This window comes from Microcaecilia unicolor, chromosome 11 (genome assembly GCF_901765095.1).
Source record: "Microcaecilia unicolor chromosome 11, aMicUni1.1, whole genome shotgun sequence".
NCBI classification, from domain to species: Eukaryota; Metazoa; Chordata; class Amphibia; order Gymnophiona; family Siphonopidae; genus Microcaecilia; species Microcaecilia unicolor.
The window spans coordinates 73631827-73656233 of record NC_044041.1 but is presented as its reverse complement, the minus strand read 5'-3'; the positions used below and the strand labels follow the sequence as shown (position 1 = coordinate 73656233).

Sequence of the window (24407 nt, the reverse complement as noted above, 5' to 3'; positions counted from 1 at the left end):
ATTCCAATTAGCACTGATAACTGATTGTTAGGGCCCAATATTGGCGTTAATTGGCTCATTATTCAATTGAATTGCATGCGCAAATTGGGTGCATGCCCCAATTTACGCATGCAATTCTTAGTGCTATATATAGAATTCAGGGATGTATGGGATGCACTTTTTAATATGGAGAAGTCTCTATCTGAAAAGAATGCATTGCTATACCAACAATTTACATCTAGAGCTGGTAAAACTGAACATCTAAAAAAAGAGCTGGGTCTTTTAGGATAAGAGAGTTCAGCAGGTGGAGAAAAACTATCATACTGTGTTGGAGAAATAAGAAACATGTATACAGGACTCTCTAAATCTCTGAAGAAAGTTTGAGGACTTAGGGCTCCTTTTACTAAAACTTAGCACATGCTAACAGAATTAGCATGCATTAAGTGCTAAAAAGCCCAATTTATACTGATGGGCTTCGTAGCATTTAGTGCACACTAAGCTTTAGTAAAAGGGTCCTTTAGAAAATAAACAAAGAAAACGCACATTGAGCTTTATAAATTTTCCTAAAACCTAAATATTTGTCTGAGGGTACTGAAAGTTCCTGAAACAGTGTGTCCACCTATGACATAGGTCTACTATTTGCCACCTTTAAAAAGGTTCCAGAGGCTGGTGAAGCTGCTACAAATGTTTCCCTAGACTCTTCGAATCCATTAGATGTTTTGGAAACTTCTGGTGATCCTAAATGGCAGACTGGGAGTCTGATAGGGAGTGGATTTTGAAACTCTTCTTTAGAAGGAGGAATGATACATTTATGGATAGGGCTATTAATGTCTTCCTGTCAGGGACGCCGAGAGGGGGGACAAGAGTCCCTGGGCTGAGCCTCCAAGGGGGGCCCAGTGCCGGCAAGGCTTCTGGAGACAGGCAGAAGGTTCTGCTCCCTCAGTTTGTCTCTCTACTGCTGTCGGGACCCGGATGACTGAGTTAACACGATAAGCCAGCTCCCGGCACACAGGAGCAGGAGGGTGACAGACCAAGGGAGGAGCAGTGCAGGAAGGTAAGGGGGTGAGTAGCAGCGGCAGCCCAAGTTGGGGGGGGGGGCAGTGGCCTAAGTGGAGGGGGTGGTAGCGGCGGCTGCGGCAGCCCTGACCTGGGCCCGGCTCTGTCTCTCGGCACCCCTGCTTCCTGGATGTCACCAAAATTACACAAAAAAGAAGGAAACAATTTTTACAGTTGGGATCTGGTGTTCTTCAACTGGGAGCTCAATTTTGCTTAAACTACCCATGTAAATGTGTTATTAGATGGCAAGGCTCTAAATTTATCTTTTTATGAGCCACAACAGTTAACAGTTTTCTGACTGGAAATCAGGCAGTTCTTCACTCCTTGCAGCGTCCACTCCTTAGAAGTGTATGCAAGCTCCGCATAGTAAATAGATGTCTGGGATTTTTGTCTTAAAATTTCCTTTGACGATTTTTTCCCTGGAATTATGTAATGGCTATGCCCCATGTTTTTGAGACCTGAATATATATCAGGAATTATTATTCTTTGTTAATGAATCATTCCTTTATTACTTTCCTGTATCTATTTTTCATGCTAGTTTAATGTACTTGTTTTGTTTCTGATATTAATTTTAAAAACTAAAATAAATAAATAAATAAATAAATAAAATAAGCATGTTTTTACAGCCTGTTATGCTCTTCCTTCCTATGGTGGAAGATGTACTGTTTTTTTTATTCATGGTGGAAGTAGAAAGACTGGCAGGGTTTCTCAGGCCCTACCAGGGAAACAGGAGCCGGACAGACCCGTGTATTCATGAAAGCCATTGATGCAGAGGCCAGATCCGGCCAGCAGGAAATCAAGAACAGGCAGCAGGTTCAGAAAAAGAGGAAGGCAGGCAGCAGAGGCCTCAGGGATGTGGCTGGTTGCCAATGTCCAAGAAATCTAGAAATATTATTACAGACAATATGTTCAACACCCCTGGGAACCCTTCTCCCACCTCCCCATTTCTCAGTATCTCAAATTATCAAAAGGGCCAGAAGCTCCCTGGTTACAAACTCCCAGGGCCCCTGCTTCCAACTCAACAAACCTAGCCCAACTGTCTTGCTGATTTAAAGTGTGATGGGTGGTCCTACTATGTAAAAGGTTTGGGGACCCCTGTTTTAGGAAGAGCTTTCTTCTTCAACTCGGTACTGACCCAGTGCACTGGAAACTCTGAACTCTGAGCAGAAATTACCAAGTGCTTTAATGGCAAATGAAAACAGCAGAACCTAAAGACTGAGGGGCCCTTAACAAAGCCGTGAGAGGGCTGAAGTGCGGGGAGTGCACATCAAATTGGCATTACTACCTGGGTAGCGTGTGTTCCTGGTGGTAATTCCAAGTTTGGAGCATGCCGAATCCCACAGTAGAAAATATTTTCTTATTTTCTACCACAGAGGTGTCCCCGGTGGTAACTGGCAGCGTGGCCACATTGACACGTGCTGCATGGTTACCGCACGGATAGCGCTTGAGCCCTTACCACTAAGTCAATGGCTGGTGGTAAGAATCAGGCCGTAAGTACGTGACTGCTAGTTTTAAATTTTGCTCATGCCCATTTCCCAGCCCATTAAAACATGGCCTTTTTCCCAGCCACGGTAAAAAGTGGCCCAGCGCATGTCCAAAAGACACACCCACACTACTGCAGGCCACTTTTTACCGTGGCTTTGTAAAAGGACCCCTGAATGTTATAAACTGTTTTGCTGCAATTATATGAAGGGTGCATATCAAATATTAATAAACTAAACTAATTAGTAAATGAACTTATTCATTGGTAGTCACTTTTGTGACATGGGTTAGTGTTAAGAGGTTTTAAAGTGATCATTTCTCTGTATGTGGAGGCAGAAACTCACTTTCTGGTGTTATCAGTGCAGTATGCATGGCTTCATAACAATCCATTGACGTCTACCTCCTAGTATCATCCATTATCCTTTCCTTTAATGTTTTTGGTCTCATGCATTACACCAATGGTCTTTAATTGTTCTCATACCTCACACTAACATCATCGGCTTTTGTCTCAGCTAGAACGTAAACCACACTGAACCCTAGAAAGGGGATATTAGTGGTATACAAGAATTGATTTGATTTGATTCAAGTGCAGTTTGCCCTCTTTTGGTAAATCAGCCCCTTTGTAAAGTTATCGTTGCAGTGTGCTTTTCGCTTGATAAATCTGCATGTTTTTCATAGTTAGTGTTGCAGAATCTGCCCTTTCAGTTAATCTGTGCTTCTTCCACACCATCTTGCAGCATTTGTTCCAGAATATCTACGCGGGTTGCATGTCACTGGTGCAGAAGACGACACAACCACAGCCAGTACATCTGCCAGGCAGCCTCAGGAAGCCAGCAGAATCCATTTAATGTTGCAAGTGATGTGGTAGCTCAGTTGCTGCATTTCTCGCCTTCTTTCATGATACCTCTATTAAACAGCAGACGTAGGGGAAACACAGTCCCCCCTCTGTGAGGCAACATACATATATCATAGCGATGTCTGTCAGAACAGGAATGGATCGGTGCAAACAACTAGGAAGCGCCCCAATAATCAGGATGCCCACTGGCATTCACGATATCTTCATAATTATCAAACAGCATCAATCTTTAGTCTAAAGGTTGGGTGATTATTTAATAGTGCAATGGCTTTTCGGGGTAATTCTAGATAGTGCACCAAAAGTATGATGCCTAAACAGAAGTTAACGATAATTAAACAGAAACACAGGGTGAAATGGCACTTAGGTGCTATTCTATAACTGGGCATCTAAGTGTTTTAGCGCATATCTGCAAAGGGTCAGTCAGATGGGAGGGGCATGGGCGGGGCATAGACATTCCGACTATTTAAGCACATGCTTTATTGAATACTGTCAGTTAGGCGCCTAAGTTTTGGAACTTAAACAGAAGTTAATGGTAATTAAACACCATCACAGGATGAAACGGTTCTCTGAGCATCGGGGGGGTGGGGGAGGGAGAGGAAATGACCTTATTTCCATCCTTTTGACTGCATTAACATGCTATTTGCGCTGAACATGGGCGATCTCGTTTCTTGTGGGAAGGACCTCTGAGCATTGTGTGCTGGTACATGCGGGCTGTAGTCTGGTGCTAATCGCCTCTAGCACTTGCGTTTACTTCTGAGCATCGACCCACAAGCTTTACCAGAGATTAGCTAACCTTGTGGGAACAACTGTTCCACCGTGTGCCTATGTGCAAAGTCTGCAGCTGTTTTGTATCTACAATTCTAGTGCCTGATTTTCACAAGCACCTGCGGACTTTTGTTTCTACTGTTTGAGGGACTCAACTTTCTATGGAAAATAAGGTGTGCACTTTAGACTAGATTTACAGAAGTGTGCTGCCCTGTTACTGTGCGTTAATATCGTTAATGTGTGTTATTAGTAAATAAAATAATGTGTGTTTATTGCATGGGTGGTGGTAAGGTCTCAGGCCAAAAATGGATGCCTGCTGGTTTTTATTTTGCCGCACATCTATTTTCCGGCCCCTTAAAAAAGGATATTTTTCCAGGACGCGGGAAAAACTGGCTCAGTGTGTGCCCAAAACATCCACTCACACTTCCGCAGGCTACTTTTTGCCACGGCTTAGTAAAAGGGTCCTTGAGTGATTACCATTTTCAGAGAGTGAATAAACCAGGGAAATGGCTTTCAGACTTGCTCCCTTCCTGACCTTCTGGAGGGGTTAATGAGAAAGGTATTTCTGTGTGCAAAACTGTACTTTACACACAGAAATGGCTTGCCAAAATACTACCCTCCTGATATGTGGGTAAGCTTTGGTGTATGCAGCCTGTCTGCACATAGATTTGCCCACTGCTGGAAGCAGCGTTTCTGTAGGCAGGGTTTGCAGTTATCCGCATACTCTTGAAAATGTGAGCATCTACAAGCAAATTAACGCAGAAAATTTGTGCACAATGAGGAGCAGGTGCTTCATGTATTTCTGCTTTTGTTTGGTGTAGTTTTTTATTTTAATCGTTAATCGTGTTGAGCATTAAGGAGACACAATTTATAAATCTAACAAAATATATAAGAATAAAGAAGGGTAAGAAAGAAGTTTTCCAGGGTAATTGAATACTTTCACTTGAAATTCTGGGGAAGTCCTATAATATGGGGATTCTTTCACATATACCAGCATTTCCCAAACTGTGCGCCGCGGTGAACTCACAGAGATGCCACAGGGCAGATGGGAGTTCACACGCCAAGCACCGGAACAACGATTGGTGCGGTATCATTCACCTTCCTCTCTCCACCGCCAGCCTGCCTGCTGTAGGCTGCTGGCAGCAATGTAAGCACTGCCTTTGGCCTGCCCCCAAAGCCTTCTTTGTACAGCATCCCACCTACATGAGAACAGGAAGTGGCTGTACAAGAAAGGCTTCCAGGGCAGGCTGAAGGCAGCACTTTCACATTGCTGCTGATGCCGGTGGCCTGGAAGTTTGAAGGCCTGCTCCCACCCCAGGACCCTGGCTGCTCACTACTCAGCTGACAGGGAAGGAGGCCGGGGCTGCGGGACATTATGTTGCTCCCTCCTGAGCTCAGCTCTGGGCGCTTCTTCATCCTTTCCCCAGGTACAAGGTAAAAAAAATGGGTTATAATGGATTACAAGGGGGCATGGGCTGGAGGGGGGAGATGGTGTATGGGAGAGAGAGAGGGAGAAATATTGGACATGATGTGTGGAGGGGCGGGGGGGTGGAGACCTGAGTGGCCATGGGGCGGGGTGGAAACCTGTGTGGCCGGGGCGGGGTGGACACCTGTGTGGCCGGAGAGGTGGAGACCTGTGTGGCCGGAGGGGGGGGGGGGGGGGGGAGGTGCCGCAAAAAATTGCTCAGACACTAAGGGTGCCATGAACCAAAAATGTTTGGGAACCACAGACATATACCCAGCCTGTACTGCCTGATCTTGGAGGTCATTTTAGAAGGCTTTTGCCACATTTGCATGTGTAGATAATGATTTTAGTAAAGCCACTACTCTTTTTAAAAATACTTTCTCAATATAGACTCAAGTACTTAAACTGAATCAAAAACTAAAGAACTCAAGAGAGGCGAACACTACGCTAGAAGGTATGAGAAAGACTGACATGCCGACACGTCTTAAACAGCACCTCGTGAAACTCTGGCCGCAGTCGGCAGAGGTGGCAGCTGCGTATTTCTGAAAAACACACTTTGGATTGAAGCTAAATTTTTTTTGTTCCTATATGTCACATGTTTTTGTATCCACACACTACAGAGTTTTCTTCACAGACTGTATAAAAGAGGTTTTTTTTATGCCAATGACATGAACTGCACCCCAGAAAGCCACACCACTTTCTAAAACGATAAGTGACTGCTCAGCTTAAGTGTATGGGAGGGGTTCTGAGGGAATTTCATATCCAGCAGTTTGCTGCACTTCCTGATCTTGTGAGGAGAAGGGTTCCCTCAGATTTCTCTCTCCCTGGATTAAATAACTAGTTTATGGACATCCTTCTAGGCAAGCTGGATGAGCTAGGGGCTGGTTGCTGCCTCATCAGAACTGGCTTTGTGACAATCCCAATTCTGGACTATGTCTTTGCTAAATAACCATTAGGAAGCTGAGCATATGTGGTGATGGAACCCCTGAAATACACCAGTAAAAATTCTATCTGATAATAGCCCCTTGTCTCTTATCATTCAGTAGCAGTTCTGGCTTATGAAAAAAATGTCATCTTTTGCAAATAGATAATACATAAAAGAGCATCATCAGTTCCCGAATTCTTTAGGATGGGAAATGAAGGACTGTCGTTATCAGAATGCATTGTAATGAGAGTTAAAAATAAAAAAAAACAGTGCCAACTCCCTTGAACCATAAGGGCAGGAGTTGGTTGGCAACCCCTGGCAAAGGCCTGGTAGGAGATGCAGGACCACAGTAACCAAAAGCTTTGGGATTGGAATAAAAGAGATGCAGAACTACAAATACCAGAATGTATTGTGATGGGAGTTTAGAAAAACAGGACTGGCTCACCTGTCCCTTGTGACTCGGAGCCACATGGCAGCCCTATAAGACAAGGAGGGGGACATTTTCAGAATGGAGGTTTAGGAATGCAGAAGATACTGTCAGCATGAATGGAAGTGCCCTCCCCCAAACCCACTCCCCCACACTTGGCACCCCGCAAGTGTTAGAAGAAAGAGACCCTCATTTTGGAGAACACAAGTTATCATTTTTTCTCCTCTTGCCCTCCCAAAAGATTCTCTGGTCTAAGGCTTTTGAACAGGTATCTTTCGCTGTCCCTTAAAACAGGACTTCCTAAACTTGCCCTGGTGACTCCACAGTCAGTTCATTTTCCAGGTAAGCACAATGAATATGTCTCAAATATGTTTGCATACTTTGGAGTTTGTGTATTTGCAATTTATCTTATGCATGTTCATTGTGGTTATTCTGAAACCCCACCTGGGGACAATGCCTCCAAATGGATTAATTTTGCACATACAGTACCATGACGGTAATGAACCTCACTCCTAAGCCAGGGTTTGAAGAGTACGATCTCAGTCTCTGAAATTTACTGCTAATGCTTGCTTTGGTAGTTGCATCGTGCCAAAGACAGCTTCTCTCTCCAGTTCATAAGATTTAATGTTTATAGGCAATCTATCCAGGTATGCTTGAAAATTCCTTTTAAACAAGCCCATGACACCCAAAACAATGGGCATTAGTTCTGTATCTTTCTGTCACATTTTCTTGGTCAATGACTGCATATCTTGATATATGAGGATCTTCTCTCTCTTCACACTGGCTGTGGGGTCACCAGAACATGTTTGGCAAGCCCTGTTCAATAATGTCTCCCTTTCAAACTTTCCAAACTCAGCAGCTATGGCTATGCCAAAGCTCAATCTGCAGCAATAATAAGAAGGATGAAGACTGGAGCTTCCAAATTGCAATACAAGTTGACCATTTGATCAAGACACCCTTCCCACCATCTCCCATCTAAATTGACTTTTCCCATAGAGTTCCTTAAAGAATTATGTGAAAAAGTACCAGTGTCTTAGCGACTAGATTAAAGATATAGATAACCAGGGTATCATGGATTTAAATTATGATAGAGCTCTGTGGATATTGCATGTCATATGACTTCCTGTGTCATATGAGATACCATAGGCCAAGCTATGAAACTGGTTATCAAACAGAGGACCTGGTTAGAAGAGCAAGCTGGGCAGCTAACCAGAGATTGAAAATAGCTTACAAAGCAACTCTCCCTTCCTCTCTTGTACCATCATAACAACAACAACAACAACAACAAAAATCCCACAATGTATAAATTCCATGAGATATTCATTAACCAAATTAATCCATTTTACCACATTAAAACCTACAGTGTGATTTCAGGTTTCATATACATGAATCATTTCTTGGCCCTCTGATTTACAAGAAGACTTATCCGTACCTTTGTATAGACTCCCCAAGACAGTTCGGTCTCAGTCACCATGACAACAATGCCAAACATCCCAAAGATCAAGGCGTAGTCACTCAGTCGTTTCCGCTTCTCAAAAAGTGCCCGGCGATGGCCCAACCTGTAGCCAATGTTCTGATTCTTCTTTGGGCCTCGACTGCGGCCTTCCTCCACTTCCTCCTCTAGATTCGTGCTAGATGCTTTAATCTGGTCAGTTTTGGAAACCACCACCTCCAGTCCAGAAGGGTTAAATGTCTGCAAAGGCTGAATTTCAGAGTCCAATTCATGTAGGTTCCTGTGGGAAGCACTCAGATTATTGAGAGGTCTCACCACACCTCCGTTATGCTTGTAGCTATTCATGGCTATCTCAGCAAAGGGGTTGGGCTCACTGAATGTGCTTTTGGATGCACCATGGCTCAAATTCTGGAGGTCGGTATCCACCTAGGAAGAAAAAACAGAACGTGACAGAATCAGTGGGCATGTAAAGATCCACATTCCTAAATTTAGGGACTTAAGTTAGGTACCTATTCTCAGCTGAACTTAGAATCCTGAGTGTTCAGCTGAAAATGCATCTTTATCTAGTATCCTAAATTTAGACCTGTGGTTCATTTGCCTACAGTTAGGATCCTAAGATAGACGCCTAGTTATGAAAATCAGTGCTAAGCATCCAAACTTTTCTTCCCACTGTAACTTTGCCCTCATTAAATCCAAAATTTGAGAGCCTAGTGAAACTAGGTGCCTAACTTTAAGAGCTCAGGCCTAGTGAATTTCCATAGAAAATAAGAACCTAAATTCTTATGGGGTCCTTTTATTAAGCTGTGTTAGATACTACTGCACGCCTAACATAATTAAATGAAGTACCGCGGAACATGCTCAGACATTCTGCGTAACTCCTAAATATGCATCATCTGGTCATTTTGTACCTTATTCATTCTGAAAACAGGCCTAGACCAAAATGTTGAAGTTTTCGCCCTAGACATTTTCGTTTTGTTCCATTATGGCTATAAAATGTCCAAGTGTTAGGCACGCCCTAAGCCTGATGTAATCCCGTCTTCAAAACGCCCCCAACACGACTCCTTGTGATTTGGATGCACTGCAGACAAAATGCATAGATAAATATCTGCAAAACAGGTTTCAAAAATACTGATTTGGACGTTTGGAGAAGAAATCCATCTAAATGGTGCTTTATGGCACTTTTTGGACATTTTTCTTTGTCGAAAATGAGCCCCATAGTACACATTAAAACAATGCAGTAAAACATTCATATAACAGTACACATTAAAACATAGGAAATCTTTGTAGAATAGAGGTATGATACTTAACTCACTTATCTGAAAACGTCTTAATAGACAGCGTTGCATTTTTCCTTAAAAAGGTCTATGTGCTTAAAATTACCTTTGAGCAGTTAAATGTACCCTTGAGTCACCTGAAGTTAATCATCAGTGTAGCAAGATAATAAGAACCAAAGTATACTGGGCTGAACCTTACAAATAAGAAGCAGAAAAGTGAATTCACACAGCCTGGAATGTGTTGAGATGGGAAAGATCAGGACAGAAATATGATAATACTCGAGGTAAGTAGGAACACCTGCTTCTTGCCACATCCCTCCCCATATCAAGTTTTCATGCCTGTAGTCAATATGTCATGTGCCTTCCTTCATTACTTCTTCACTTTCAGTCAGAATGCCACCAACATAGTTTCACCCAGAGCTAAAGGAACCTGTGTTCTGAGTCCTATGCATGTCCGTGGCTACAGTCAAGGACCATGAGTCCTCATTTGCACACTACCATGTCCTGAATCTCTACTGTGAAGAGGAAACCAAATAGGAAAAGAGTAAAACACACATTGGTCTTTCCCTTTGGGACATAGACTAATAAAAACTCCTCAACCCCAACACTTTTCCATGGGGGATTAAGAGGTCAGGGCATCTCTCTTTCCTTAAATGCTGCAGCCCTGCCTAAAATAGTTAACTTAGGGCGTGGCTGTTCTCCCTTTCCTCACAGTACACAACATCACTATTCTAGCAGTGTGTCATAAACCAATGCATCTCAGCCCTCTTCTGAAGGTACACCTAGGTGACCTAGCTAGTTGGGTTTTTGGGATTTCCATAATGAATATACATGAGATAGATTTGCAAACAGTGGGTTTCCAATGTAAGAACATAAGAATAGCTGTACTGGGAAAGACCAATGGTCCATCTAGCCCAATATCCTGTTTCCAACAGTGGCCAATTCAGGTCACAAGTACTTGGCAGAAACCCAAATAGTAGCAAACTTTCATGCTACAGATCCCAGGGCAAGTAGTGGCTTTCCCATGTCTATTTAAATAGCAGACTATGTGGACTTTTCTTCCAGGAACTTGTACAAACCCTTTTTAAACCCAGATATGCTAACCGCTGTTACCAAATCCTCTGGCATTGAGTTCCAGAGCTTAACTATTATTTGAGTGAAAAAATATTTCCTTCTATTTGTTTTTAAAGTATTTTCATGTAATTTCATTGAGTGTCCCCTAGTCTTTGTACTTTTTGAAAGAGTAAAAAATCGATTCACTTTTAATCTTTCTACACCACTCAGGATTTTAGACCTCAATCATATCTCCCCTCAGCTGTCTCTTTTCCAAGCTGAAGAGTCCTAACCTCTTTAGCCTTTCCCCATATGGGAGGAGTTCTGAGTTCCATCCCCTTTATCATTTTGGTCGCTCTTCCCTGAACCTTTTCTAATTCCACTATAACTTTTTTGGCACTGTACAGAGAGAGCTAAGGTGTACTTTGCAAACTAATCTGTGCTAAGGGGAGATTATTTGGACTTGTGAAGGAATCTACTCATGCTTCATTTTTTAAAATATGTTGATCAGATAAAGAGAAAACTTTCTAGTTTTAAAAAGGGTTTCAACCTCCCCTCCCAGTCTGCTGTATTTTTGGAGGTCTGTCCTTCCTGCTGAGGTTACAAGCCTCCAGGCAGCAGGATGACTTAAAGTGGAAGTATTTCTGCTGCCTTGAACTAACCCCTAGTGCACAATAATACAGACAAACAAAATACGGTACAGAAAATGAAATATATGGAGGCAGGTAAATGTGAAGAAACAGTGTTTTAAACCTGTAAAACTGCCTTTATTAAATCTTGAAGTGCATTTCTCTAGTGTGGCCAGCAGGTGGTGCATGTTTTATGTTAAAGATGTTATAGAAAAGTGCATGCCCTCTTTTAGTTTCACTTAGTGGAGAAATTAATCTACAGTACTGTGAGCAGTATACTTTTAAAACTTGTTGCTGGGCTCTGATTAGCCTGGAGTTTGAAATTACCCAGTAACACTGGCTATTAATTCAGTTTTAGCCTGGGAGAAGAGAGAGAGAGAAAGCTCTTTGCTGAAGCCCTGTAAAAAAAAACCCCACCAGTTATATTTGATAACTGGTGAACATAGGGTTACCATATGGCTCCAGAAAAAGGAGGACACATTGATCTAGTCTGGGATTTATTTCCATTGACAATGGAAGCAAAACTCAGACTGGATCAATGTGTCCTCCTTTTTCTGGAGCCATATGGTAACCCTAAGTGAACATTATGTCCTGATCTCCCCAGGTACTTTCTAGGAAGTATGCAAATGTTTAGTTAGTGTTATAATTGATCCATATTTCAGTTACCTGTTATTGTTTGCAAATTGCACTATTTTGTTCCACTGTTCGGTTTTTAAAAGCCAATAAACAATATTTAGTTTATTGCCTCTCTGGACTGATAAAAAATTCTAGTGGTTTGTGTGTTGGGTCTGTGAGTGCTTTCTAGGAACGGAGGGACTACTGGTAGTGTGGCTCCAGTAACCTAGAAATCACTGGGGATGACTAGAGAGTGGGAGACTCACCCAGAGGCGGTTGTGACCCAAAGGGTGCTAGTGTAGCGCACAAGCGGCAGGTGCAGGCAGACCTGAGCTGTGCTGGTGTTAGATCCTCTAAATGGCTGCGGGGTAACCACAGGCAGGTGGCTAGGTGATTTGTGACAATAATTAAAAGAGTGAAACCCAATTCTGCATAGGGTGTCTAGATCAGAAAAAGGACATCCAAGTGAGGGTGTTCAACATTTGCTATGTAGTTTATAAAAGGCTTGAAGAACATGGGACATTTCTAAAATTTGTAAGAGGTCACAGAAACAAAAATATGTGCAGTGATCAGCATAGACAGTGGAAAAAAAACATTTTGCAAAAAAACACGCTAAAAAGAAGCTCTAAGTTTCACCAATTCAAGGTGGTGTTCAATGCCAGTGAGGTCAGCTGGTGTAAATGCTAACAGGTAGGTATTCCATTCTAAAATACAGAGTAGAAAATGACACAGGGACAAAGTTTGTCCCCGTCCCCACCCTGTCCCTGTGGGTTCTGTCTCCATCCCCACAGGTTCTGTCCCATCCCCGCCCCATTCCTACACCATCCCCATGGGCTGTCCTCATCTGTAGAAGCCTCAAACAAGTATGATTTTATATTTAAATCTTTTTATTAAAGTATAAAAAGGAACAATATGCTGTGCAACTGTTGTGTATAAATTTACAAATTGAAAACAATAATAACAGCGAGCAGCTATAATAATCCTCCTCACCACCACCCTCCACCATTTCCAACCCCAGTAATAGCTGATTTAAACTACCCAAAGGAATCCTAATCCACCCTGTTAAAATGTCCAGGGGTACAAAGTACAACCTGTTCTGTATACCCTAGCAGGGGAGAAATATGCCTTATGAAGCACTGTTATGATTTTTTAATCTGTGGATGAATAAGAAGTCATCAACAGTCTCAGGATTCAGTCTAGCTCTCCTGTCTTCCTCAGTCCTTCCTGCAATAGAAGATGTCTTCTTAGAAGATGTGCTGGTAGCAGGATGTACAGGATCCCCCATGCAAATTTTGCTAGTTGTGGCCAGCATATTTGCTTGTTTTTCCAAAAAAAATCAAAATATCGTTGTCTGCATCACTCAAACATAAATAACAGTCCAGTTCATTAACAGTCTTCAAAGTAGAAAATCACACAGGGACAAAATTTGCCCCTGTCCCCGTGGGCTCTGTCCCCAGCCTCACCCCGTCCACATGGGATCTGTCCCTACCCCAACCTCGCAGGCTCTGTCCCCGTCCCCATCTCTGTGGTTACTGCGGGTCCCCGTCCCCGTGTCATTCTCTAACACAGAGTGCACATATATTTTAAACGCTTATCCTAATAAACTCCAAATCTATGCAGATGTAGAAGTAGTGGCTTTTCTAAAATCACTATCAACACAGTTTTTTACACATGCAAATCATGCATAACTCTTCTAAAAGTGACTCTATAAGAAGGGGGAACATGGCCATATGTGTATATTTAAGAGAGAAACTTGACACACCCTGCATGAGCAATCACAGCCTAGGAACCTCCTGCCTGACCACATGGAGCTGCAAACATACTGGAAGAATTTCAGAAGCAACAACCGAAAAGTGAAATGATCAGTATTCAGTAAAGGCAGGCATGTTTAGTCTACGTGCCATATAAAAGGAGAAACCACTGCAGAATACATGAGAGAATTAGAATCTTTCCTGGAACAAAAAACCTTGTATAGAAAGGCAATGCAATGGTCTATGAAAACACTACAATATCTTAGCAGGATGAATACATAAGCACATAAGTATTACCATACTGGGACAGACCGAAGGTCCATCAAGCCCAGCACCCTGTTTCCAACAGTGGCCAATCCAGGTCACAAGTACCTGGCAAGATCCCAAAACAGTACAATACATTTTATGTTGCTTATTCTAGAAAGAAGTAGTGGATTTTCCCCAAGTCAATTTTAATAATGGTCTATGGACTTTTCCTTTAGTAAGCCAGCCAAAACCCCACTAAGCTAACTGCTTTTACTATATTCTCTGTCAATGAATTCCAGAGTTTAATTACACATTGAGTAAAGAAATATTTTCTCTGATTCGTTTGAAATGTACTACTTTGTAGCTTCATTGCATGCCTCCTAGTCCTTGTATTTTTGGAAAGAATAAACAAGCAATTCACGTCTACCTGTTCCACTCCACTCATTATTTTATAGACCTCTATCATATCTCCCCTTAGCTGTCTTTTCTCCGAGCCGAAGAGCCCTAGCTGTTTTAGTCTTTCCTCAAAGGGAAGTTGTCCCATACCCTTTATCATTTTCATTGCCCTTCTATGTACCTTTTCTAATTCCACTGTATCTTTTTTAAGATGCTGTGCTCACTTGCCAGAGAGTCCCATGTGCAGCACTGTGCACTGCAGCCAGGAGGTTACTGCTGCCTGCCGCGGAGTGCTTGCAGCTTGCTGGATTTTAATTCTGTGAATACTGTTACCTTTTTTTTTTTAGTTCAAATATTTTATTCAATTTTTCAAAACAATATCAACAAAAATTTTAAGTAAAGGGACAATGAGGTATACAACCAAAAAAGAAACTTAAACTATAACAAACGAAAATGACATAAATGACAAAATATACATAAACATAGGTAAAAGAAGAAGGATGCTTACTGAAACAATATTAATATCCCATAGATGTTGTAAGCAAGGATAAAAGCTGGGTTTATGCAAGGTCTAGCAAAGTGGTAGAATCAGATCTGCAGAACGGAATGTTTTTAATGATCATGAGTGACAGGCTTAGAGAGCTAAGATGCTCTTGAAATGTAAATGCTCACTTAAACTAATAGAAAAATGGTCATCCTAGATTTGGTTTTCAGAAGAGGAGACGTTTTCTTAGTTTTCCCTCAGCATTTTACTATGAGTTTGGGGGTAGGGGCCTTGTCCACAAAATAGTTTTAACATAGGCTCACAAATAAATTTAACAAGCTTGATAAAAAGATAGTAATTTAAAGGGTATGTTTACTAAGGTGCGTTAGCTTTTTTAACGCGCCTGTACATTTAAGGCACATTAAACGCTACGTGCCTATACATTTCTATGGGTGCATTAGCGTTTAACACGCATAAACCACTTATGTGCATTAAAAATGCTAACGCACTCATAGAGCCATTTAGTAAACATAGGCGTAAATTTGAAATTATATTTATTCTGTTCCATTGTACCCTCAGAGATCTAGACAGATTGCAAGTTCATATGTATCCTTGCAAATTCTTCAATTATTGTCTCTCCTCTGCATCAGGAATCCATAAACTCTAAAATTAAAAGACAAAAGATTTACAAACGTAAAACTAATCTACTTTTAAAAATAGTATGCATATAGCTACTAAAAATGTTGTAGTAATAGGAATCATTTGACAATGTAAAACACACACCCCTTCTCTCCTCTACCCTCTCACAAATAAATTTAACAAGCTTGTTAAAAAGGTATTAAATTTGTAATTTCATTTCTTAAGTTTCAGTTCCAATGTACTGTCAGAGATCTAGATAGATTATAAGTTGGTGTGTATATATTTACAATACAGTACTGCTTGTAAACATGCTAGCTTCTGTGGTCGAACTTGTTAAGAATACTTTTTACTTTGCAATAAAAAAGTAGTTTAAGAGGCTGTAATTTATTACTTTTACTAGAGTATTTTTATTTTTGGATAAGACTTTCCAGTTTTACTTTACTACTGTTGGAGCCAGTACTTTTACTCTTTACTTAAGTACTTTAAAAAAGTAACGACCCCATCTCTGCTTATATGCATTTACATGTTTTGCATCTCATTACTAAGTAATCTGTGGTGACTGAAATTTCACTGCATTATGGCACTGCAACTTGAATTAGAGCCCTTTAACATACGTAAAGAGGCAAATAACACTGGTTATTGCATAACACAGCCTGATAGCTATCTACCTCCCTTAAGTGGATAACTTTTTTTGCCATCCCTGAAATGTCTTCTAACCAGGCCCCTTTTTTAAATTGATAATTTTGGCTGTTTAGTGATTTAAATGGACAAAGTTATCTGTAGGCTTGGATTCTTTTTTTCAAAAGTACTCAATGCGGTTGGCATCACAGCTAGCCACACATATGTTTTTAAATATTAGCCTCAGGTAGGGGGAGATCACGTGATGTGCTGAGGTGAGCAGACGTGGAACGCTTACCTCTTAGGCCCCGACCCTCTCCTGGGCGCCCAATTTTGACGGATTGAAATAAAAGCAAGATCATCATCCTCATCGGAAGCGAGAACGGGTGTATGGATCATTTTGACACCCGACTAGAACCCGTCATGCCTGCAAAAGGAGTTAAAAAAGAAACGGAAAAGCCTCGCGCGCTTGAGAGCAAGATGGCGACGAGTCCCATTCCCGCCATTACAGCACAACCCTTAATATTCTCTGACTCGCAATTACAACAACAGAGGTGGTGCGAACAGCGCTGGAACCACAACTGAAACAACTTTCCCAGCAGATAGCCGCGGTAGAATCGCGGTTGGCGGACATGACACGAAGAACCGGCGAACTGGAACAGCGAGTGTCCGACTTGGAAGACAGGGGAGCCGGAACCGTGGGGCAACTCCAAGAACTGGTAAAACTTACTCGCAAACAGGCAATACAACTAGATGAACTTGAAAATCATTCGCGCAGAGGGAACTTGCGTATTCTAGGCATACCAGAGACAGTACCAGATCGTCAGTTATCTAATATGCTAGAAAAATGGCTGACGGACCAATTCGCCCTCTCAGACAGCGTAGAGCCTTTATGCCTGGAACGCGTGCATCGCGTAGGCCGCAAAGCGAACAATGCACAAGGCTCCAGAGTGCTAATGCTTAAGATCCACAATTTCATCCACAAAGTGGAAATTTTGCGAGGTGCCCGAGCAAAGAGAGACAATCTAATATTTGAAGGCTCCCCTGTGAAAATATTTCAAGATTTTTCGCCAGCTCTGCAAGAGCGAAGGAGGACTTTTGGGCCTGTGTGCAAAACGCTAGCAGAGTCGAAACAAAGATTCATGCTGATATATCCGGCCACATTGAAAATTCATCACCAGGAGAAATGGCACTCCTTTCAGTCATCTCAGGAGGCGAAAAAGTGGATAGATGACACATTACAACGATGAGGGTGCAACAAACGTCACTAAACACAAAATTCAAATAGCTGCCACTTGCAAGGAAAGCTCAGACAGACAAATGGAAAATGCGCAGACCTGGACAACATCACTGAGATAAGTGGGGTGCCTGGGGGAGGGGGGGCCTACCATCATTGATCTCCCGCTATTTTTCCCACAATTAGGCAGGGAAGTAGTAGGATAGGGGGGGAGAGGAGGGAAGGGGTGGGGGGCAGGGTTGGGGTATAGGGGTAGGGAGAGTAAGGCATAGCACGGAATTCGACTGGAAGTGGAGCCTCTTACCAATATCAAAAATTCAAGTAGTCTTAAGTCTGCCAAGAATGATGAAGAGTGAGAGAATAGCCAAACTTTTTCAACCTGTTGTCCTGGGTGTGGCTGGGCACTCGGGGCACCCCATAGACAAGTAGCCTAGCCTATATCATGGACTGACTCTTAACATATTCCACTAGATTTGCCACCTGGAATGTAGGCAGCATTGCTACTCCAATCAAGAGAGCTAAAATCTTAGCGGCCTTAAAGAGACATAAAATAGACATAGGCTGCTTACAGGAGACTAGGCTCACTATAGAAGAACATCTAAAGCTAAAAAGACAATGGGTGGGAGAAGTGCATGCAGCCTCATCAGGAGATCGTAAAAGTGGGGTGGCTTTACTGATTCGAAAAGGACTGACAACCAAGACAGAACTGGTGCAGGCTGACCCCCAGGGACGATATGTTTTGGTACGCTTGTGGCTGCAGCATAGAGAGTTCCTGGTGCTGGGGCTTTATGGACCAAACTCATATGATAAAAAATTTTTCGAGCATGTACTACAACTCTGTCTACCTTACCACAACTCGCATTTGTTAGTCTTGGGAGATTTCAACATAGTGTTGGATCCCCTAAGGGACTGCTCAGAGCCCCAAGTTGCTCACAGGGGTGGGCCCAAATCACATGCTCTGGCATCCTTCCAACGCTCATTAAACCTAGTAGACGTGTGGCGTTGCCTTCACCCGGACGAACAAGATTATACCCATCGATCCCGAGCCCATGGAACTCTTTCTCGACTGGATTATATATTGATATCACAGCCAGTATTTCCATGGGTGATCTCCTCGACAATAGGACCGGAGGTGGTGTCCGATCACTCAATCATATGGATGGACATAGAAGCTCCCTCTTTTTACCAGCAGGCAAGGGGGTGGAGATTTCCAACATACTTGGCAACCAATAAGGAGTTTCAGGCACATATAAAGCAAAAATGGGAAGAATATGCTCTACATAATGAACAACATAAGGACCAATCGAAACTCTTTTGGAGTGCCGCTAAGGCAGTTTTGCGAGGAGAGGTCATAGCCTTCGTCCACGCCAGAAACAAAAAACACACTACAGCAATAGTTCATCTAGAACGTAAACTGCAGAGGGCCAAAAATAGACATATTGCACACCCGACAGCGGCAACCCAGGAACAAGTAAAGGCAATTCAGGTCACCTTAAACACTTTATTACATGAACGAGCATGCAGAGCCCTGGCTTATCAGAAATACAGACTCCACCGATTTGGCAATAAGCCTGGCACGATGATGTCGAGATTAATCAAAGCTTGGAGTCCGCGGAAACCAATAGTGACACTGCAAGATGAGTCAGGGCAACTACTAAACCAAAGTGAAAGAATAGCGGAGACACTCACTAAATTCTTTTCCAAACTATATGAATCCAGATCGGATCCAGAGGCTGCTGACATCCAATGATTTTTAGACCAGGCGGGTGTTCCAAGGCTCACGACACAAGAGCAAACAGAGCTAGAAAAACCTATCGCACTAAAAGAAATAACATTTGCTGCGGTTCCTTTGGAAAGGGCGTATACCACTGGCAGCTTTACAGATATCCCGAGAATTCGGAGGACTGGGTTTGTTGAGCGTTCGACTGCTAACGGTGTCCAGTGGAATGACACACATCTCAGATTGGTATAGAACCACATTGGATTTTACAGCAACGCAAATGGAGATGGACCTGATGCAAGAGACTCACTTCAGTTGTCTGCTACACAAGGGAGGTGGGAAAATGCCCACGGTGATGCAGAGATCGCAAATTCTACCGACGGCAAGAGCGGTGTCGCAGTGGCTTTGTCGCCACCATCACTTCTCAGGGAAGTATACCCCCTTCTTAGCAATATGTGACAATCCCAAGTTTCCACCGGGTACAATATATTCGGCTTTCCACAGATGGCGGCGGGGTGGCCTCGTGTACATTCTTCAAGCAGTAACGGAAGAGGGCCGAGTTAAATCATTTGCAGAATTAAAAACTAATTTCGCCCTGAGATCGACAGATTATATGTATTACCTACAACTGCAACACTACATTTGCAGTCTACCTTGGGTTTGCCTGACAGAAGATGTACAGGAAGAGCTCTCCTCAGCTTACTCTTTGCAAGCACAACATAAAGTCTCATTAACTATGCATCATAGACATTTGAGAGACACTAGCGAAGACCCTGACTTCCAAGATTTGGCGAATAAATGGAGCAAGAAATTAGGGGTACAGGTGACTCCTCATGTCCTAAGGGAATACATGATTTCGATTTACAAATCGTCTAAAATGTCCACCTACAACGAAATGGAGTACAAATTTGCAATGAGAGCCTTTATTCCCCCACGTAGAGCATTTCATATGGGAGTATCATCAGACGGCGCTTGTCCCAAATGTAAAGCAGAGGGAGCGCAGCTCGGTCACATGTTTTGGGGGTGCCCAGCTATCCAGAAATTTTGGAAGGACCTGATACATAGCACTTCAACTATGTGGGGGGCGACCTGGAAGGGGGGACCACTCCTGTTATTTGGCCAATTCATTTTGGTGAGGCCTTTGCCGCCTGGATTCACCGGATTTATTAGAAGAACCATAATGGTTGCAAAGAAACTCATTCTTTCCAAATGGATTACAAATGAAGTGCTAACTACACAGCACTGGCGAAACGCTATGATTGAATACATGAGGTTTGAAAAAAGAATGGCAGACAACAAACAAGACTCGAAATTTCAAGAAAAAGACTTTTTTCGTATATGGACACCATTTTGGCAGACGATACCAACAGGGGGAAGAGCATGTCTCCTCAATTTATGAGTGTCAAAAAGACAGACTAGACTACTCATTCATGGTTAATAGACCACTTCCAAGGACACAAATAAGGGAAGGGGGGGACGAGATATAGATAGACTAGGTTTAGAGAGGGCAGGAAGGAGGGATACGGAGATTTGTCGTTTTTTGACAATCACATTCAACAAAGTTATCAGTTGACATAGAGTTAAATTTTGATTTGTATTAGAGAGCAGCAATTTGTTTAGCAAGAATATTTAGATTTAATAGAGAGGATTGACATGTTTAAATAGCAAGCTATGTTTAAATTCTAACAACAACACTATGTGAAATTCCTTAAATGTTCAATTATGTACATATTACGTAAAAGTTGAATAAACAGATTTCAAAATAAATATTAGCCTCAGGTAGTTAAGGGGGAAATTTCCAAACTGTCTGCATTGGGGTAAAGTCTGGATCAACATTTTACCAGTGTATTTTACACCAGTTTTCAAAGTGAAAGAACATATTTTTGTTCACTTTGAAATGTGGTTCGTGTAAAGAGTGTGAAAGATCTCTTAAACCTGCTTCCTCTGTGAGTAGATTTTTTGTGGAAAAATGTGGTGAAAACTATGTGTATTGTGGAACTATTCACATACCTTTAGGCACTGGGAGAACAGGAAAGGAGAAACAGAGGTGACATGATACAGACCTTCAAATATTTGAAAGGTATTAATCCGCAAACGAACCTTTTCCAGAGATGGAAAGGTGGTAGCACTAGAGGACATGTATTGAGGTTGAAGGGGGCAGACTCAGGAGTAATGTCAGGAAGCATTTTTTCAGGGAAAGGATGGTAGATACATGGAATGCCCTCCTGCGGGAGGTGGTGGAGATGAAAACAGTAATGGAATTCAAACATGAATGGGATAAACACAAAGGAATCCTGTTTAGAAGGAATGAATCTACGGAATCTTAGTAGAGATTGGGTGGCAACGCTGGTAATTAGGAAGCAAAACCGGTGCTGGGCAGACTTCTATGGTCTACGCCCTGATCGTAACTGAATAGATATGGAAAGTTCAAGAACAGTGCTGGGCAGACTTTTACGGTCTGTGCCCTGAGAAGGCAAGGACAAATCAAACGCGGGTATACATATAAAGTACCACATACCATGTAAAATGAATTTATTATGTTGGGCAGACTGGATGGACCGTACAGGTCTTTATCTACCATCATTTACTCTGTTACTATTATTTGAAACAGAAGCGAGGGAGTGACCAGAGGAAACAAGAAACTCACTAGGAGATAACATCAAATAATTTTTCATGGAAATCTAATGTTCACAGACCCAACATGGCTGTGTTTTGGCAACCTGCCTGCATCAGGGGTCGAAATATCCAAAGAGTTCCAAAGTAGAACAATTATAGGAGCTACACAACAATGCAATCAGTTTCCTCAACCTGTAGGAACTATGGTTTCAGTATTGTTGTGCAGCTCCTATGATTGTTCTACTTTAGAAATCTTTGGATATTTAGACCCCCGATGTAGGCAGGTTGCCAAAACACAGCCATGTTGGGTCTGTGAACATTAGATTTCCATGAAAAATTATTTGAAGGCATCTCCTAGTGAGTTTCTTGTCTCTTTCGGCCACTTCACTTTTCTGTTTTAGATTTCCTTTTGCAGAAGTTTTTTTTTTCTTTCTTTCTTTTTAACTTGCTATTTGGCTTTGAAAATTGCCCTCCATCCCCACATAAGTTATGATCATTGAATTACTCCCAGGCTTTTTCACACACATCTCTCTATATAGAACGCACCTCCAACATTCTAATGAAGCCAGAAGCTGTAGTTGTGTAGATCGCTGTTTGCCCATGAGTGTCTGCCCCGCCCTAGCATCACAATGTGATGACTTCGAGGGCGGAGCACTGACACTCACCGAATCGCATCGCTCACCTGTTGCTAAGCCACGAAACGTTACGTCAGACGCATCATGGACCTATGAGAATGACCGGCATGAAAAAAATAAGGAGTATCATCAACTGTCAATGAAGAATCGCCGAACCGTTGCCAGGCAACGGAAGGAGACGTCAGACGCATGACGGACCAATCATGAGCAACTGCATGGGAACAAGGGAAGAGAATGAGCAGCAGAACCGCTCACTTTCTCTGCAGCACAGAGACGAGGAACATCGCTGGAAGGAGAATACTATTTGGATGCCCATGCTCCTGCTCTCGGTATGTGACGGCGCAAACAGACAACCAGAAACACAGTTGCAGCCTCCTTAACAAACGCCCTCTGAGACAAAACTACTCACTGTCCCAACGTCCCCGGCACCTCAACCAACCTCTCTCCAAGTTACACACACCCACAAAAGTACTGGATCATAATGGCACTGCAAACACACACCCAGAAATCAACTTGCAGCCTCCCTAACAAACGTCCTCCAACACACAACTAGGGAGGGAGGGAGGGCCCTGGAACTCAGAGGGAGGGGGGCAGGAACCTGGAACTCGGGAGGGGGGAGGACCCTGGAACTCGGAGGGAGGCGGGGAGGACCCTGGAACTTGGAGGGAGGGAGGGGGACCCTGGAACTTGGAGGGAGGGAGGGGGGACCCTGGAACTGGGAGGGAGGGGATGACCCTGGAACTCGGAGGGAGGGGGGAGACGGCCCGGCAACTCGGAGGGACGGAGGGAGGGAACTGCCCTGCAACTCGGAGGGAGGGAGGGTGAGAACACATTTAGCCTAACAATCCCTTTCAAAACATTAATTGCAGAAAGGCAATACCTTGCTAGCGCCCGTTTCATTGGTTTCAGAAACGAGCCTTTTATCCTAGTGTACATAATATTATGCAGACTAATTATCCATATGCAGCTCAGATCTACTTGGAATACAGCAGAAAAGAAAAAGGAAAGTGGATATTAAAAAGATGGACAGGTGTTCCAAGTTTTACGCTGGCATCTAAATCTGTGGTTAATGAGATGGGAGGGATCCTAGAGCTCCATGGTAGCTACTCTGCCCAGCTCCTAGTCTCCTGCTCCCTGGAGGACACTTCCTCTTGTTTCTCCTGGCATGTAGCTCATCACACAGAAGCCAGAATTAAAAGCTATGCTTGGTATAATTGTAGAGCATTGCCCTCCATAGGGTGACAGACATTGCCCCCTTGCAGTGTCTTATAACCAGCCCAGTGCCTTTTCATGCTGCAGAGCTCCACTGCATGTAGTTTCAAAACATGTCAAATTGTCGCTGTAATTACACAGACAGGTGGCAGATCACCATCCAGACTGAGAGCAATCCCCTCCTCCCCCCTTCTCTCCTTCTCTCTCTCTCTCCTCTGTGGTATCTCTGTTCCAGTTATCTACTCCATATAATTCAAATGTTTCTTGGACACCTTGAATTATATGGGTAGATAACTGGAATAGAGATACGGAGCTGCATTGACTAGTTTAAAGGTTAGACTATATCTTGGGATGGAGGGGGACAGGGCAAAGAAATTAAAGGTTAGAACAAGAGCATTAACAGACATTTGGCTGGGCTATTCCTTCTCCATTCAGAGGCAAATGATGGGATTTAAATCTACAGGGCTCATCTCTTTCTTACAAGGCACCTCTGAGTCACATAGCACTGCCGGACCTGTAACATTAGCAAACTATGAAATAGTAATGAAATCATACATTTTAACATCTTGAAGATAGCCTGACCCACTACCATGCAGAGCACAAAAGCCCTGGCTAGAATCCTGAAGCTCATTGACATGGAGAGGCAGAAACCACTTTGGTATATAAGCACCAAGGAAGCCGCCATATTTTGAATCACTTTGTTGGATGAAGATCAACACTTAGGCCATAGTCCAAATAAATCAGAACCAAAGTGTAAATCACAGAACAAAACCAATTAAAGTCTAAAAGAGGGTATGATGTTCCCTTACCATATGTAATTTGATGTGAGCAAGTGCAAAGTGATGCATCTGGGAAAGAGGAACCCAAACTATAG

At 42.7% G+C, this 24407-nt stretch overlaps 1 protein-coding gene across 1 annotated transcript in view; it reads right to left on the bottom strand.

The window, feature by feature from the left end:
* The window catches only part of KCNN1 (potassium calcium-activated channel subfamily N member 1), a 107330-nt gene that overhangs the window by 62338 nt on the left and 20585 nt on the right, over positions 1 to 24407 (bottom strand). The window contains exons 2-3 of the mRNA XM_030218710.1: positions 8388 to 8834; positions 6974 to 7006 (exon numbers count right to left, since the gene is read on the bottom strand). Coding sequence (XP_030074570.1) covers positions 6974 to 7006; positions 8388 to 8753 — 399 coding nt within the window. The 5' untranslated portion in view covers positions 8754 to 8834. The remainder of the gene's footprint in view (positions 1 to 6973; positions 7007 to 8387; positions 8835 to 24407) is intronic.